The sequence below is a fragment of the Papaver somniferum genome, chromosome 11 (assembly GCF_003573695.1).
Source record: "Papaver somniferum cultivar HN1 chromosome 11, ASM357369v1, whole genome shotgun sequence".
NCBI lineage: Eukaryota > Viridiplantae > Streptophyta > Magnoliopsida > Ranunculales > Papaveraceae > Papaver > Papaver somniferum.
In genome coordinates, this window is record NC_039368.1 from 87568479 (window position 1) to 87582807 (window position 14329).

The following is a 14329-nucleotide window of genomic DNA, read 5'->3' on the forward strand; positions in this document are numbered from 1 at the left end:
TGAATATGAATATGATTATGAAAGAATATTTTGTACCTAATTAAATGGATATGATTTTTTTTCCCGAGGGTAAAGGGATTTGAATTAACCAAAACCTAACTAAGTGATTTGGACAAGCTCATTAAAGGTTGCCATAGTCTGGGATGTGCCTCTAATATGGTCCTAAATCACCAGCTTCATAAGAAATATATAAGGAATAAGTCTAAATACTTGGTAAAAAGAAGGTGTGCATTTTCCTCATTGAAAACCTATGGTGGAACCTTGACTAAAGAAAATACTGCAATGCGAGATGTCCCAAAGACTATAATCATTTTAAAACAGCCTACAAAAATAAAATTATGTGTATACTTTTTCAGTATTATGAAAGTTTGTATTTCTCCATCAATATGCAGTAAAGGTGTGACAACACTATCAAAATATGGTCCCGAACCTGGAAACACGAGACCCACCGAACCATTTGTCCGGGTAAATCGGTGCCCTCTCACATTTTTATGGGTCCCACCACAAATAAGTGGCCCTGTTAGACTCCCTGAATGCTAGGGCCCGCAAAATTTGTGACAGAACACCGATTTCCCGGGACAAAACTCTCGGTGGCTCTATCACTTTCGGTCTCGAACCCTTCCATCTATAATGAGAGGAACTAGTTGGACTTGGACTAAACCGTATTTTACCGTACGATACAACCCAATTCAAGCCGGCTACTCTGAATGTTCTTCAAATATTTTAAGTAGTTCAGTGAAACGTAACGACGCAGTGGATTTCACCATTGCAGAATATTTTCATCGATCAACGTGAATTGATTGGATATATCAGATTATAGATAAACATAGATCTACAGATGTATAATATTAATAGATCAGAAATGAAACCCTAGAAAAAAGCCCTAAAAAATTACAAAAAAATGTTTCCTCAATTTGGATCCACATCGGAGACACTAAGTAAAGCTTCGTCTGTGATGTTTAGAATCGGTACAGATGCTCATCTCTATGATGACCCTGATGATGTTAATATAATTCCCCTTCTTGATAGTCGATTTGATTCAGAGAAATTTGAAGCTTTAAAAAGATTACTTGCTCTCATCGCCCAAGGTGTTGATGTCTCCAATTTCTTCCCCCAGGTTTGAATGCTCTTTCTTTTTTCTGTGATTTTTTTTAACTCTGTTTTGTTAGATTATAATCCTCAATATCATTGTAAATTGGAATCAGTAGTTGTTGATAGGGAATGATGTATAAGAAATTAAAATTTAGGACACAAAATAATTACAGAACTTCAGAGTTTGGATAAAATTGTTGGATCTGTACATAATTTTTCCGAGGGGCTGATATTGTTATTTAATGAAATGCAGGTTGTTAAGAATGTAGCATCTCAGTCTTTGGAAGTAAAGAAGCTCGTTTACTTGTATCTGCTTCATTATGCCGAAAAGTAATCTCTAATTAGTAATTTGTTTTGCATTTTAGTACGTTATGTCAATATATTAAAAAGAGTGCTTTATTTTCATTGAAACTATGAGCTTTGTTTTTGCAATGAAATACATGTAAACTGAATTGTAATCATGCAGCTACTGGCTGCTGTATTAGAGTATGCCTATGTTAACATGATTTTTAACACTTCGAAGTTTGCACTATACTTCTAGAGTATGCCTATGTATTGATTACTGTTTTTTTAGGCGTCCAAATGAAGCGTTGTTATCTATCAACTGTTTCCAGAAGGATTTGTCAGATACAAATCCATTGGTTCGTGCATGGGCACTTCGTGCAATGGCAGGAATCCGGTTACATGCAATAGCTCCTCTTGTTCTTGTTGCTGTCAGTAAGTGTGCGAGAGATCCGTCGGTCTATGTTAGGAAATGTGCAGCTAATGCTCTTCCCAAATTGAATGATTTGCACCAAGAGGAGAACACATCGTCTCTCGTAGAGGTCAGTTCCTCGAAATATATACCTTCCATTACCGTTACCATTTCAGCACTAGAAAATGAAAGATATGTTTTGCAGATTGTTGGTATTTTGCTATGTGATCATTCCCCTGGAGTAGTTGGAGCAGCAGCGGCTGCGTTCAACATAGTTTGTCCTAATAATCTATCAGTGATAGGCAAAAATTTCAAAAAGCTGTGCCAGACTCTTCCTGATGTGGAAGAGTGGGGTCAGATAGTCTTAATTGGTATTCTTCTTCGCTATGTAGTAGCGAGGCATGGACTTGTGAAAGAGTCCATTCTGTTCTGTTCCCATGACAATCACATTTGTGATTCTGAAAAGAAGGATGAAGCTGTTCCTATATCTAATATTGATGAAGCAGAAAGGGGAGATGGGAACAAGGAGTTTGTTTTGACTAGTTTGTTGGCAAGATGTTATATAGAAGGACCAGATGAATATGTATCACGGTCAAGTTATATCGGTAGGGATACCTCAGGAGTTGACAATGCAGGTTATACGTCCAACAAAGACTGTGATGATGTAAAGCTTTTGCTGCAATGCACATCACCATTGATGTGGAGTCATAACAGTGCAGTTGTACTTGCAGCTGCTGGTGTTCACTGGATTATGTCGCCCAAGGGAGATGTCCGGAGAATTGTCAAGCCACTTTTATTTCTTCTTCGATCTTCTGATGCCTCGAAGTATGTGGTAAGTATATTGGTTTTAATGTTGGTTCTTGGACGTGAATGTTGTTTCCTCTCTATCTTCATTTTCTATATATGTATTTTACTGTCAATTGCTGATAAGTTCATAGCATCTAGACTATCTATAAATCTGATTATGTCTCACTATCCTGGTGCAGGTTCTATGCAACATTCAAGTTTTTGCCAAGGCAATGCCTTCCCTTTTCACGTCTCATTTTGAAGATTTCTTTGTTTGTTTGTCTGATTCATATCAGATCAAAGCTTTAAAGCTTGGCATACTCTCCATAATTGCAACAGATGCGTCAATTCCGTTTATTTTCCAAGAGTTCCAGGTATTTACTCAGAAACAGTTTCTGGTCTTATTTCATATCCATTATTTTTATACAGTATAAATATGTTAAGCAGTGGGTATCTTCATTACTTATCTCAGTTATTCTCTAGCCTCTCTAGCCCTTTGTTTCATCATTACGAATAACATAAGTGTTTTTATTTGTTATCTTTATACAGAATAAATATGTTAAGCACAGATTATCTTCATTACTTATCTCAGTTGATCTCTAGCAAATTGTTTCCATCATTAATAATAGCATAGATGTTATTTCCCCCCTTACAGTATTAGACACAACCCATTTGCATGGAATTCGTCTCTGTGTATACCAACTGATAACTATTTTTTAGTGGGTTGCTAGGATTACATCAGAGATACAGATAGAAGATTTGTTGTTGACACCATTGCTGCAATTGGCTTATGTGCGCAAAGACTTCCAACTGTAGCTAATACTTGCCTGGAAGGACTTTTGGCTTTGACTAGACAAGGTATGCAAACAGTTCCTCTTTTCTGTTGCAGTTTACTTACAGAAATACATTTCTTTATATTCTTCTGATTTGTGCCCTCAATTGCAGAATCCTTGACTTTTGATGCGAGTTCAATGGACGGCGAAGCAAATGTTTTGGCTCAAGCAATTATGTCCATAAAAGCAATTATAAAGCAAGATCCTGTATGTCATGAGAAGGTAAGTTCTTAACTATAATTACATGTTTCGTAATGGACCTGTAGTTCCTATTTTTGATTAGTATTTTCTAGTGCACGTTACTGATTCTAATCACCTATTACAAATTTTTCCTTTAAAGGCAATAATACAGCTGGCACGTAGTTTGGATTCGATCAAGGTGCCCGTGGCCCGAGCTATGATTGTGTGGATGGTTGGAGAGTACAATTCTGTGGGGCTGATAATCCCAAGGATGTTAGCGACTATACTTCAATACCTTGCTAGGTGCTTTACCACTGAAGCAGCAGAGACGAAGAACCAGATCCTGAATACTGCCCTCAAGGTATTATTTACTTTCTTTCACTGTGCGGTAGTAAAAGGGTCTCATGATTGTTCATTTAAAGTACTTCTTCATTTCACATGCTCCTTTCCCAGGTTGTGTTGTATGGAGAAGGTGAAGATACCGCAATATACAGAAGGGTCTTAAGTTATGTTCTTCAGCTTGCCAAATGTGACCCAGACTATGATATCCGTGATCGAGCTCATATATTAGAGAATCTTTTATTTTGCTACATAACTTCTGAAAGCTTGGAGGAGGGGATGATGTATACACCAAAAGTTACAGACATACAGCATATGCTTGTGAAGAGCATATTTGGGGGCAATAAAAAACCTGTATCACCTGCACCAAATAACTATCGTGTTTTCCTCCCTGGTTCTCTTTCACAGATAGTGCTTCATGCAGCTCCAGGGTATGAGCCTCTTCCAAAGCCATGTAGTCTACCATCTGATGAACTTGGTCAGCTGGAGATGAATGGTCAGAGTGATAAAACCCGTGGACCGCAAACTGCCAATGATCACTCTTTTGACACAAATGAGCAGGACACATTCTCTGGATCTTTGAATGAAGAAAGTGGCTCTGATTATAGCTCTCGAGATACCGTCACCAGATCAGATGAGAGTGAAGGAACTGGCTCTGCAAGTCAAATTGATGAAGACGATCCGCTGATTCAGCTATTAGATGTTAGTACTGCTGAGAAAACTAATTTGGCACAATTCTCTGATGACTTGGGGGGATTAATGTCGAAGGGAGCCCTAGAATCTTGGTTGGATGATCAGCCTCGTTCCTCTGAACTCAGCTCATCTAAACTATCTTCTGTACAACCATCTTTAGCAAGGCTTTCCATACGAGATATTGGTGCTAGAGTTAAACCCAGAAGTTATAGTCTCTTACATCCTTCTAATGGAAATGGCCTTAAAGTGGATTATTCATTTTCTTCAGAGACTTCAAGCATATCTCCTACCCTTGTTTGCATAGAGGTTTCCTTCCAAAATTGCTCCACAGAACCCTTAGAAGCTATAAATTTGGCAGATGAAGATTCTACTCGGAATTCGGAATCTACAACTTTGGAAACATATGAGAGGTATTTTTTATTTATACCGAGTAGATTAAGTAGTTCCTTGTTTTTTTTATATTTCTTCTCATTTTGATGCTTAGCCATTCATGTTTCTTTTGGCGGATATCTATTGTAGAAGGCAGTCCAAGAATTTTTGAATGACCATGATTTTATAAAGTATGAGCAAGAGCTAAAAACAATAAACCTCCTCCTGATGTTTGACTGTTCGAATATAATTGTTACCAAGGAAGTCGGATATTTGAATCTCATGACTTAGTTAAAACTAGTAGCTCAATATCTGCAGATTATGATTATTTTAGTTATTTATTTGACACGTTGAATGTGTAATAGATTTTTGTTGTGCCATTTATAGACATGCTCCTTTTTAAAATTTAGTTCTCCACTATCTTGGATATTTATATTGAGCCACTAGCTTTTGGGCGACCCTGCAGCTCCTCAACCTCCTCAGAAGTACCCACTTTAGTAGCTGGGGATGACATCGTCTCGATACAACCTGGTCAGACGATGAAAAGGATCTTTCAAGTTCACTTCCATCATCATCTTTTACCTCTCAGTTTGGCCATATGCTGCAGTGGTAAAAGGCTGCCTGTTAAGTTACGGCCTGACATCGGATACTTCGTAAAACCACTGCAAATGAATATAGAGGCCTTCCACTTGAAGGAGTCTCAGCTCCCAGGAATGTTTGAGTACTCTAGAAAGTGAGCATTATTTTTTACTGTTTTTCCTTTAATACTTCCTAAATTAACATTTTGTTGTGAGATAGGAGATTCATCTATTTTCCCCATCGGTTTTTTGCTTCTATTTTGTGGACGTTGAATTATCCCTGACTTGCTCTGTATTCCAACAGATGCATCTTCAAGGACCATATCATAGCGCTGAGCAGTGACAAAGAACATAGCACAGTAACGGAGGACAATCTTCTTCTAGTTTGCCGGAGCCTAGCTTCGCAAGTTTTGAGCAATGCAAGTTTCTTTCTTGTATCAGTAGATATGCCAGTTTCTGCCAAACTCGATGATGCATCAGGCTTGTCCTTGAGATTCAGCTGTGAGATCTTGAGTAACTCGATTCCATGCCTAATTACCGTTACTGTTGAAGGTAAATGCTCAGAACAGTTGAGTGTTTCTGTCAAGGTCAACTGTGAAGAAACCATATTTGGCTTGAATTTGTTGAACAGGGTTGTTGCATTTCTGAGTTGAGTTATCTCTGTATTTGGATGTGATTTCGCGTTTATGTATGAGTACTTCTTTTGTTCATTTTCCCCTCAAGAATGGCATTATTACATGTTACCTAGAATTCAGCTCTTCTTCACACACTCTACCAGCACAAAAACTTAAAGTAAAAAACTGAAGAGTGAAGATTTCTGGGGACGAAGAAATGACAGCACAACTTCTTGAAACTTTGAACATGTGGCTTACAGTGTTAACAGGTATCGAAATTCAGATTTGTAAGGATGAATTTTGACTAGTGTTATGGTTTGGTTTTTAGTCTCCCTGTTTAGACATTCCATTATTAATCGCTTCAATGGTCCCGATTGTGTTAACTGACTGTATATCCACTCTAATAAAGATTCCATGTCATCTGCAAAATCTTGCATGTACCAGTGAAGAAGCTTGGGCACAATAATTCTTTTTCTGCTTGTAACTCCGATAGAAGCTTGCAAATACTCTGTTTTTGCTCTTCCTAGTTCATTCACTACATCTTCTGTATAAATTCTCAGCTGCAGATAGATAATTGTACACGTCAAATGCTAAACCAGCTGCAGAGAGATGATTGCATACTATTGACATCAGTAGAGATTTGTTTCACTTACTGCTGGTGAAGACCAACTGCCTCGACAAAGGGCGAATGTGACATCAGGTTCGGGATACCTAAGACCATATGTTTGACGCAGCCTCGCCTCGTTTTCATTTGTATCACCCTTGACAATTAATGTATGCATATTAGATGATCATTAAAGGGATAACAGTTGCACTCTTTGCATGTTTGTATTTTGGTTACCAGTCTAGTTTATTTCATGATTAGGTTAAACTAAATTTATTGATATCTACTTACATTATGATGGGATTCAGTAGGATGCCTCAGAATAAAATGCTCTATGGCAAGAGCATTTAAAACTATCCCACCCACATTCAATGCAGCCTGTATTACAATTCAAATGATTTAGCCATTAAACTCCAAGAACTTTGACATGTACACACCCATTACTGCTTTAGTTCTAAAGTCTGACCTTGTTCATTAGAGATAGAAATTTGTCTGCTGCCGTTGAAGGTAGCCCATGTTGGAGAAATGCCTGGAATATGAAGGGAAAAAAAACCTGTTCAGGTAAGCTTCTAGTTTGGATGTCTTTCCATTGTATAATTGACATGAAAAGGTTGTCTTACAGTACATGCATTATACAGGCGTTATATATATTGATCCAGAACGCTAACTTCTGCTTATCCGTCAAGAAACTTAAGTCCACAGTAGAAAGTTTATGAACCAAAACCCTGATCAGAAGCAAAACACACAGATATTAAATCCAAATTTCGATCAAAAAATAAAAAGATAACATCCAAATACACATTTTCGACATATAAATGCAGTACTATACATACTAGATCTACTCCCTATTTAGTACCTTAAATTTGTTATTTCTTGATAGCACTCTGAGACATGGTTCATACTGAACGAGGTTCGCGTGATTTGGATGAAGGTCTTATATGGACCAACATCTCTGGAAGTGCGATCAAAATCAGGCAATACACCATAAGGATCAAGCATTGATCTCCTATCGTCGAGAGGAAACATGGGTGGTTTACAGCTGAACGAGGTCTTAGATACAAGTCCTTTAGTACTCATGCAGGAGACAACACGCTTCGGTAAAATAGCTGATTCTTGGCAGTCGGGCTCCTCAGTAAATGGACGGTTCATTCTAAGGAAGATTCTTATCAAGCATTTGATCAGTTCTTCAGAGATCCGGTTAGGCTTCTCATTGTTTACCTCATTACACAAAGAACTTCTTGGTGACGATAAAGACTTGATATCTGAAGCAGAACCAAGTGAAGCTCTTCTCTCTCTCGGCTTTTTTCGACTTTTGAAATCGACTAGTCCATTTTGTCTCCCTTGGTTGCATTTACGGTACCTATGCTTTTGATTTAATTTCCATTCTTGGATTTGTTTCTTCTCTTGATGCATACATAAGCTTAACTCGTCAACTTTTCTCTCTAAGCAACTTATCTCTTCTTCCACCATTGCTATTTCTGCTAGAAGAATCTGTGTCTGCATTCAAAATAAGGAATACCATATATTTCGAATGTAAAAATATAGGAGTAGCTTTTATGTGAACGTCCTGGTGAGTTTACTCAAATCTCCTTACCTGAACTGGGAGAAGCCGTGAAAGGCGTGGACGAGGATTAGCTGGTTGATGCATTGCACATTGCAAAATCTTGTTAACTTTTTGTTGCCTCTCTAATTCTTCTTCCAGTTCTGCTATCTACAGAATGATACTAAAAGATTCACGTATTTTATCGCGTAAATTTTATGAATAAAAGATCTTTTCTGAAAATGTATGAATAAAAGAATCATTGACATTTACAAAAAAGATCGATTTCTCACCTCGCCCTCGAGATATAGAATTTTCTGTCGTGCGTCGCTCTTCTGCATCAAGAAGTCTTCGAATTTCATAACTCTTGTATTTATCGTCTCTCCTCCCTTGTTAAATATAAGAGAAAGATCTTAGTTGAGAGTAGTGGTAGTGAAGTAAGTCCACAAAATTGGCTATATTTTGTTGAGAGGTGTAGTTTACTATTATTTTTGGGTGTTGTCATTATTATTCTACACTTGCAGGAAGAAAGGAATTAATATGAAGTCATGAGTGGCGGTGAAGAATGAGTTGAAGGTTTTTCAGGAAATTTAGTTGGTCTAGTGGTACGTGTTGTATCACATGAAGCTCACTTGTATTTTTCATCTGATCTGATTTTCTTTTTTTATGAATTGGACCCGTGAAATGAACTATCTACAAACAACCGTTGGGATGACAGAGAGCTGTAATGGAGGAGTATGAAGTCTTTAATTCACTGATTATATTGAGAGCTTTATGATTTTCTTTTTGGACTCTTTTGTTCTCAATTTTCCATATGGATGACGACAGACATCAGTTAAAGAAAAAAAATGGACGCGAGACATGAACTCGTGAGTGATTTAAAATGAGCAAAAGAAGTAAAAAATGGCCACCGACTAAGGGGATCGAACCCTTGACCACGGGATTAAAAGTCACGCGCTCTACCACTGAGCTAAGTCGGCAAGTGATGGTAACTGGGGTAACCGTAATGATTATTAGACGGAAGAAACTCTCTTTCAGCTCGTTCCGACCTCAGCATGTGTGCTGAAAAGAAACAGCTAAACTTGGACTCTTAACAATCTAACACAAGCTTGGTGCATTATTCCTAAGTTCACACATATGGATCAAATACTTAAAGTTATCATTACAAATGTTATCTTTAGATATCCTGTCCCGTGGTTTCATTTGGATGTCTATCGGTTGTATTATTATAGCTCACGTATACAGTTCAAATCATGTTTAAGCATTTTCCGGTTTTTACTCGAAAGCATATGGACTTTAGTACTTCACTGAAGTATATGTGCAAGAAGAGACGATTTTCTGTTTGTTTAGCTGTCTAAAATGCAAACATATTAGTTCCTTCAAAAAGTCATAGACCCTGATAATATTTCATACATTGATGTTGGTCGGGGATAATGTTGCCCTCTTGGGGCTGCAGTGGCTGGCCATTTGTTATCTATTTCTGAACAATTGATAAAATACCAAATGATTTGAGATCCGTTGACATGGTTATATTGACATAATCTTTATATTTTAGCGTATTTTTTCTACTGAGACCAAGCGACACTGAATTTGAAGCTAATTTTTTGGTGACATTTTCTTCTTATAAGTCTCTACATCCCAACCAAAAATGAGAGCATTCCGAGATGTATAAAACCACCATCGACAATTTTAAATATCAGCCGTTAAAGATTAACGGTTGAAATTAAAATTTGTGGACGATGAAGTTTCATATTTTAGAACACTATCATTTCTGGTGGGAATGTAAAGTTTTATATAAGGAACATGTCACCAAAATTTTTGATTCAAATTCATTACCGGTTGGGCCCTGTAGGAAAAAATGGCAATAAAATGTGAAGATTATGTCAATATAACCATGTCAACGGATCCCAACCGTGAGACATTTTTTATTCATTGTAGATTAAGCTTAACAAAGTTTATCAAACAACTTGGCACAGTCGATTGGTTTTCCTTGTGTTTTTGAGTACTGATAAAAAAGAATTTGGGCTACTAAGTTATACCCATCCAATTGAAGTCTTGAGCTTGATTTTATAGACGAACGTCGTGATACTTAGATATGAGATGTAAAGCTGATCATGACCATCAGTGAGAGTCTTGAACATTTCTAATCATATGGTCATATAAGGTTTCATGTGAATGAAACCCTAGGTAGAGCTTACACCCATCTTGAGCTGTGTTAAAATACCTCTCTTTCGAGAAGAAGAAAGAAAATAAAAGAAAAAAACCTTGTGTTAAAATACTGAACGTCCAAAATAATTTCGACATGAATATTGTGGCCTTGACTTGAATAATACCTAACTTGTAGAATTGAGACTTGTTCAGAAGTTGGTGATTCGAAATGTTGTTTCGATTGTGGCACTCCAGTTAGGGTTTGCTGAAACAGTTTTGTATGGTGACTTTGTTGACCGTTTATTAACATGACTTAGAAATGTAATTCGGATTTGTAGAGAACTAGAAATAACCCGTGTTGTAACGACATAACATGAGACTAAGATGGAGTTATAGTAAATATTTAATAAAAACATATAGAATATGAGTACTTCGACATGTATTTAATTAACGATTATATTTAATTAAGAATCGAAGACCCTCTATGCTAGAAGGAGCAAAACCCTACAATGGAATAATAATATGATTTACTTCATGAACTCCAAGTCGAAGAGAAGTCATTAGGCAAGGCAACTAACCATTGAAACGGGTGGAGGCTCCACAATGTTAGATAACATCATGTGACGCTTTTGCTTCTCTTCTCACCACTCTAGAGACTTATTCCAACATCCGCAAATTCACCGTTATTTTGGGACCTTACAACGCGCTTACTCTACAGTTGTTGAAAGTCAACAAAACGATAAATTCATAAGACGTTATACTTCGCTAAACATTACAAAGAGAATGCTCACCTGTAAAGACTATGGGAATGTTTTTCTCTTATCATTACTGGGAAGTGGTCTCAGTCGGGGACGATCGGCCATCATCTCTGTAGAAGGAGCACCACGCGATTGAGGCGCCACTTAGAGCTGGCAAACAAGCCAAAACCCGCGGTTTGATCCGTGTCCGGCCCGTGAAAACCCGAACCCGGCTCGGCTTGTTTCAAAACAAGCCGGGTTCGGGTTGGAAAAATGTCGGCTTGTGAGTAGACGGGTTAACCCGTCCCGGCCCGTGAACCCGCGGGTACAACCCGTAACCCGTGAAGAGTGACAACGTGGCTTTTGCTTACCAAGCACGTGAAACTCCACTACGGAGTAAGCAATGAGTGACAACGTGGCAACTCCCTCACCACATTTCTTTGTGAAATGTACAAGGCATAGTCTGTTCCGTATCCTTAGTAAAGGAATTTCATTTCTCATTTCTCCTAGATGCTGTTACAATCAAAAGAGATCTATTTTGAGCAATTTCAAAGATGGTTACCACTGCCAATCAGTGAAAGAAGATGGTGCGAGTTTGAAATGAAGTTGAGCTCGATCTGTGGTGTTTTGGAGTTTAAATATCAACCAATTTTCGTTTCTTCCGACAACAACAGATCTGGGGGTCTCGGTGGATGGTGTTTGGGGGTTTTTGATCGAGCTTGAGATTTAATAGATGAGGGTTCTTAGAAGGTCAGAATAAGGGTTGCAGTGATTGAATTTGGATGTGAATCAGGTTGAGCTTGGGGTGCAAACTATATGGGTGTTTGACAAGTTCTTGGCATGGCATCGACTGTTGACCTTAAAGAAGAAATTAGCTGGCTTAAATGCAAGCAGTGGTGGTTTTACTGTGAGTTATTCTCGAGCAGGTCAATTGAGTGAAATCAATACAACACCAACAATTGAAATTGGGGGTTCTCGATATGGATTGAGGACTAGATTCAGTGAGAAGAACAAGGAGCTGATGATACAGGACTTGTGGTGTTTTATCTCTTACTATCAATGAAATTGTGGTTTGTATGACAACTGATTTGTTGTTTTGGATTGATTGATTTACTTTGGAATCAAGTCAAGAAGAGTCATGGATTTACATGGAAGACTGAATTAGTGCTGCTGCAATTGTTGTACAACTATGAATGGAGAGGTGTTATTTCAGTTGGTGGAGATTGTGCTGGCTGTATGAATCTCGGTTCTAAGATGGAAGTTGTTGTTGTTTGCCTTACAAAGACAGAGGAGAAGATGGGAGCGAGATGAGCTGAATAGTAGTGAGATTCTCAACAAAAACCAGCTAACCCGTGAGCTCCCGTGAACCCGCAAGCTTTACCCGGGACGGGCTCGGGTTGGAGAAATGACCACCCGTGAAGAATTTCAACCCGCAATCTTAGGCTTGTATTAACCCGTAACCCGCGGATTGGTCACAAGACAGCCCCGGCCCGCCCGTTTGCCAGCTCTAGCGCCACTGCTAACACTGCGAAATCATAAAGGCGTTCGTGTTGCTGGTTCCAGAAATTTATGTAACCCAGGGTTACATATGCGGCACGGTCACAACAAGGAGACAAATATCTACTCCCAACTACATGTGTAGATCCAAATTAGTCATGAGATGATGGACTTGAGGCTTGCTGGCTTTAAAAGGAGGAGCGCACTGATCAAGACCCATTTGCCTAGAAGCTATGTCGATATTATATTCTTTCACGAGGTATTATTGTTGCATGACGGACACAAGATGACCAAGAGTGCAGCTCAACATAAATGTCCTCTCGCCATCAGTAAGATTGGTACTGGATTGCAGAACAACATCCTCTTCTACGACAAAGGTGGTCAACTGAGAGAAATAAGGAGGAACCAGTGCCCACGGACGTAAATCGAACTCAGACTTGTTATCCAACAAATCAACAAGGCGTACCCTAGAACGTGTCATCTTATTAGACCAACACATTATCTTTGCGCTATTATCTTCAGAAAAAGCATGATGAGAATCCACACCTTTCTTATGCGAAACATTGCGTGGAGTAGGCGCATAATTGCTCAATGTTACCACAACCACGCTTGAATGAACAACGTGTTAACATATGACTCCACTTTCATGTAACCATTGGAATGTGGCTGTCCATGACTAAGGAATATAAATGGGAATATAATGAACCAAGAAACAGACTGTCGATCGGAAGTTTTTCACCTTGAGCCATCTTAACTGCAAGAGGAGTCACGAATGCTTTCAACTGGGAACTGCCGTCTTCAAACACGTCCCTAGATAACCACAATGACAAGAATGCGACAATGTTCAGGGTGTTGTCATCAGGTCTGGCCGGATCTTTTTCATCGAAAACCAATACTTCAACCACTGGGAATAACAATTTCCTCACCATTGATCTTAATCATCTCAATATTTAAAGATGTACATATATTAGTTTCCTCTGCTGAGAACACGATGGGAATATCACCAATAACTGGCAGATGAAGCAAAGCGGCAACATCCTCCAAGGTAATGGTGAGTTCACCCACCTACATATGAATGTGTGTGTAGGAACACACCATCGAGCAATCAAAGTCACGATACCACGCATGTCGTGATATATGAAGATTTCTCCAGACACTCTAATGAATTGAGTAACCTGTGCATTGTTCAACATCTTCCTGACATGGTCATAACTGAGCATATGTCTCGTCCAACCAGAAAAATTAGGAAAGGCTTTTCTAGCAATCCTAAATTATATGACTGTAGCAACATAATGTCCTCCTTGTAAACAGAATCCAACTTTTGGAGAAACCATCTTCATCTTATCACTTTCTCTGGGGTTTACAAGAAAATGAAAGTTATGGCCTTGGGAAGACTTTGCTGGTTTATACTGAACCACAAAGAATTCATCATCCATGTTCAGAGTATTCTTAATCGTGTTCTCATCTCCATCATTGGAAGCACAATTATAATTATCCTCTCACATCTCTAAGGTTCAACTAGGCATGTCTACTTCAATGCATCATGTAAGGGGATAAAGAACTCAAAAAAAATCAGCAAGATGTGTAAATTGAAGAGTGTTGATTTTAGAAGATGATTATATCGC

General features: G+C 38.4%; 2 protein-coding genes and 1 non-coding gene across 4 annotated transcripts; 1 reads left to right on the forward strand and 2 right to left on the reverse strand.

The window, feature by feature from the left end:
* The first annotated feature begins 656 nt into the window (after window positions 1–656).
* On the forward strand, window positions 657–6274 carry LOC113325402 (AP3-complex subunit beta-A-like). 2 transcript variants are annotated; one of them, XM_026573595.1, is made up of 12 exons: window positions 657–1117; window positions 1346–1422; window positions 1667–1916; window positions 1992–2421; window positions 2518–2618; window positions 2773–2946; window positions 3304–3430; window positions 3518–3627; window positions 3746–3946; window positions 4039–5027; window positions 5453–5719; window positions 5869–6274. In XM_026573595.1, exons 1-12 carry the CDS (start codon window positions 902–904, stop codon window positions 6215–6217), a joined length of 3291 nt encoding a protein of 1096 aa, XP_026429380.1. In that variant the 5' UTR covers window positions 657–901; the 3' UTR covers window positions 6218–6274. The 2 variants fall into 2 exon arrangements, with proteins under 2 accessions (XP_026429380.1, XP_026429379.1); XM_026573594.1 differs by having other exon boundaries at window positions 1992–2618.
* A 327-nt stretch (window positions 6275–6601) lies between these two features.
* LOC113325403 lies at window positions 6602–8471 on the reverse strand. Its single transcript, XM_026573596.1, has 6 exons — window positions 8377–8471; window positions 7639–8273; window positions 7408–7507; window positions 7249–7311; window positions 7074–7160; window positions 6602–6939 (listed from the first exon to the last, which is right to left on the reverse strand). The coding sequence occupies exons 1-6, from the start codon at window positions 8428–8430 to the stop codon at window positions 6808–6810; spliced, it is 1071 nt and encodes a 356-aa protein (XP_026429381.1). The 5' UTR covers window positions 8431–8471; the 3' UTR covers window positions 6602–6807.
* A 759-nt stretch (window positions 8472–9230) lies between these two features.
* TRNAK-UUU lies at window positions 9231–9302 on the reverse strand. The gene has a single exon. It is a non-coding gene; the product is annotated as a tRNA-Lys (tRNA).
* Window positions 9303–14329: the final 5027 nt, after the last annotated feature.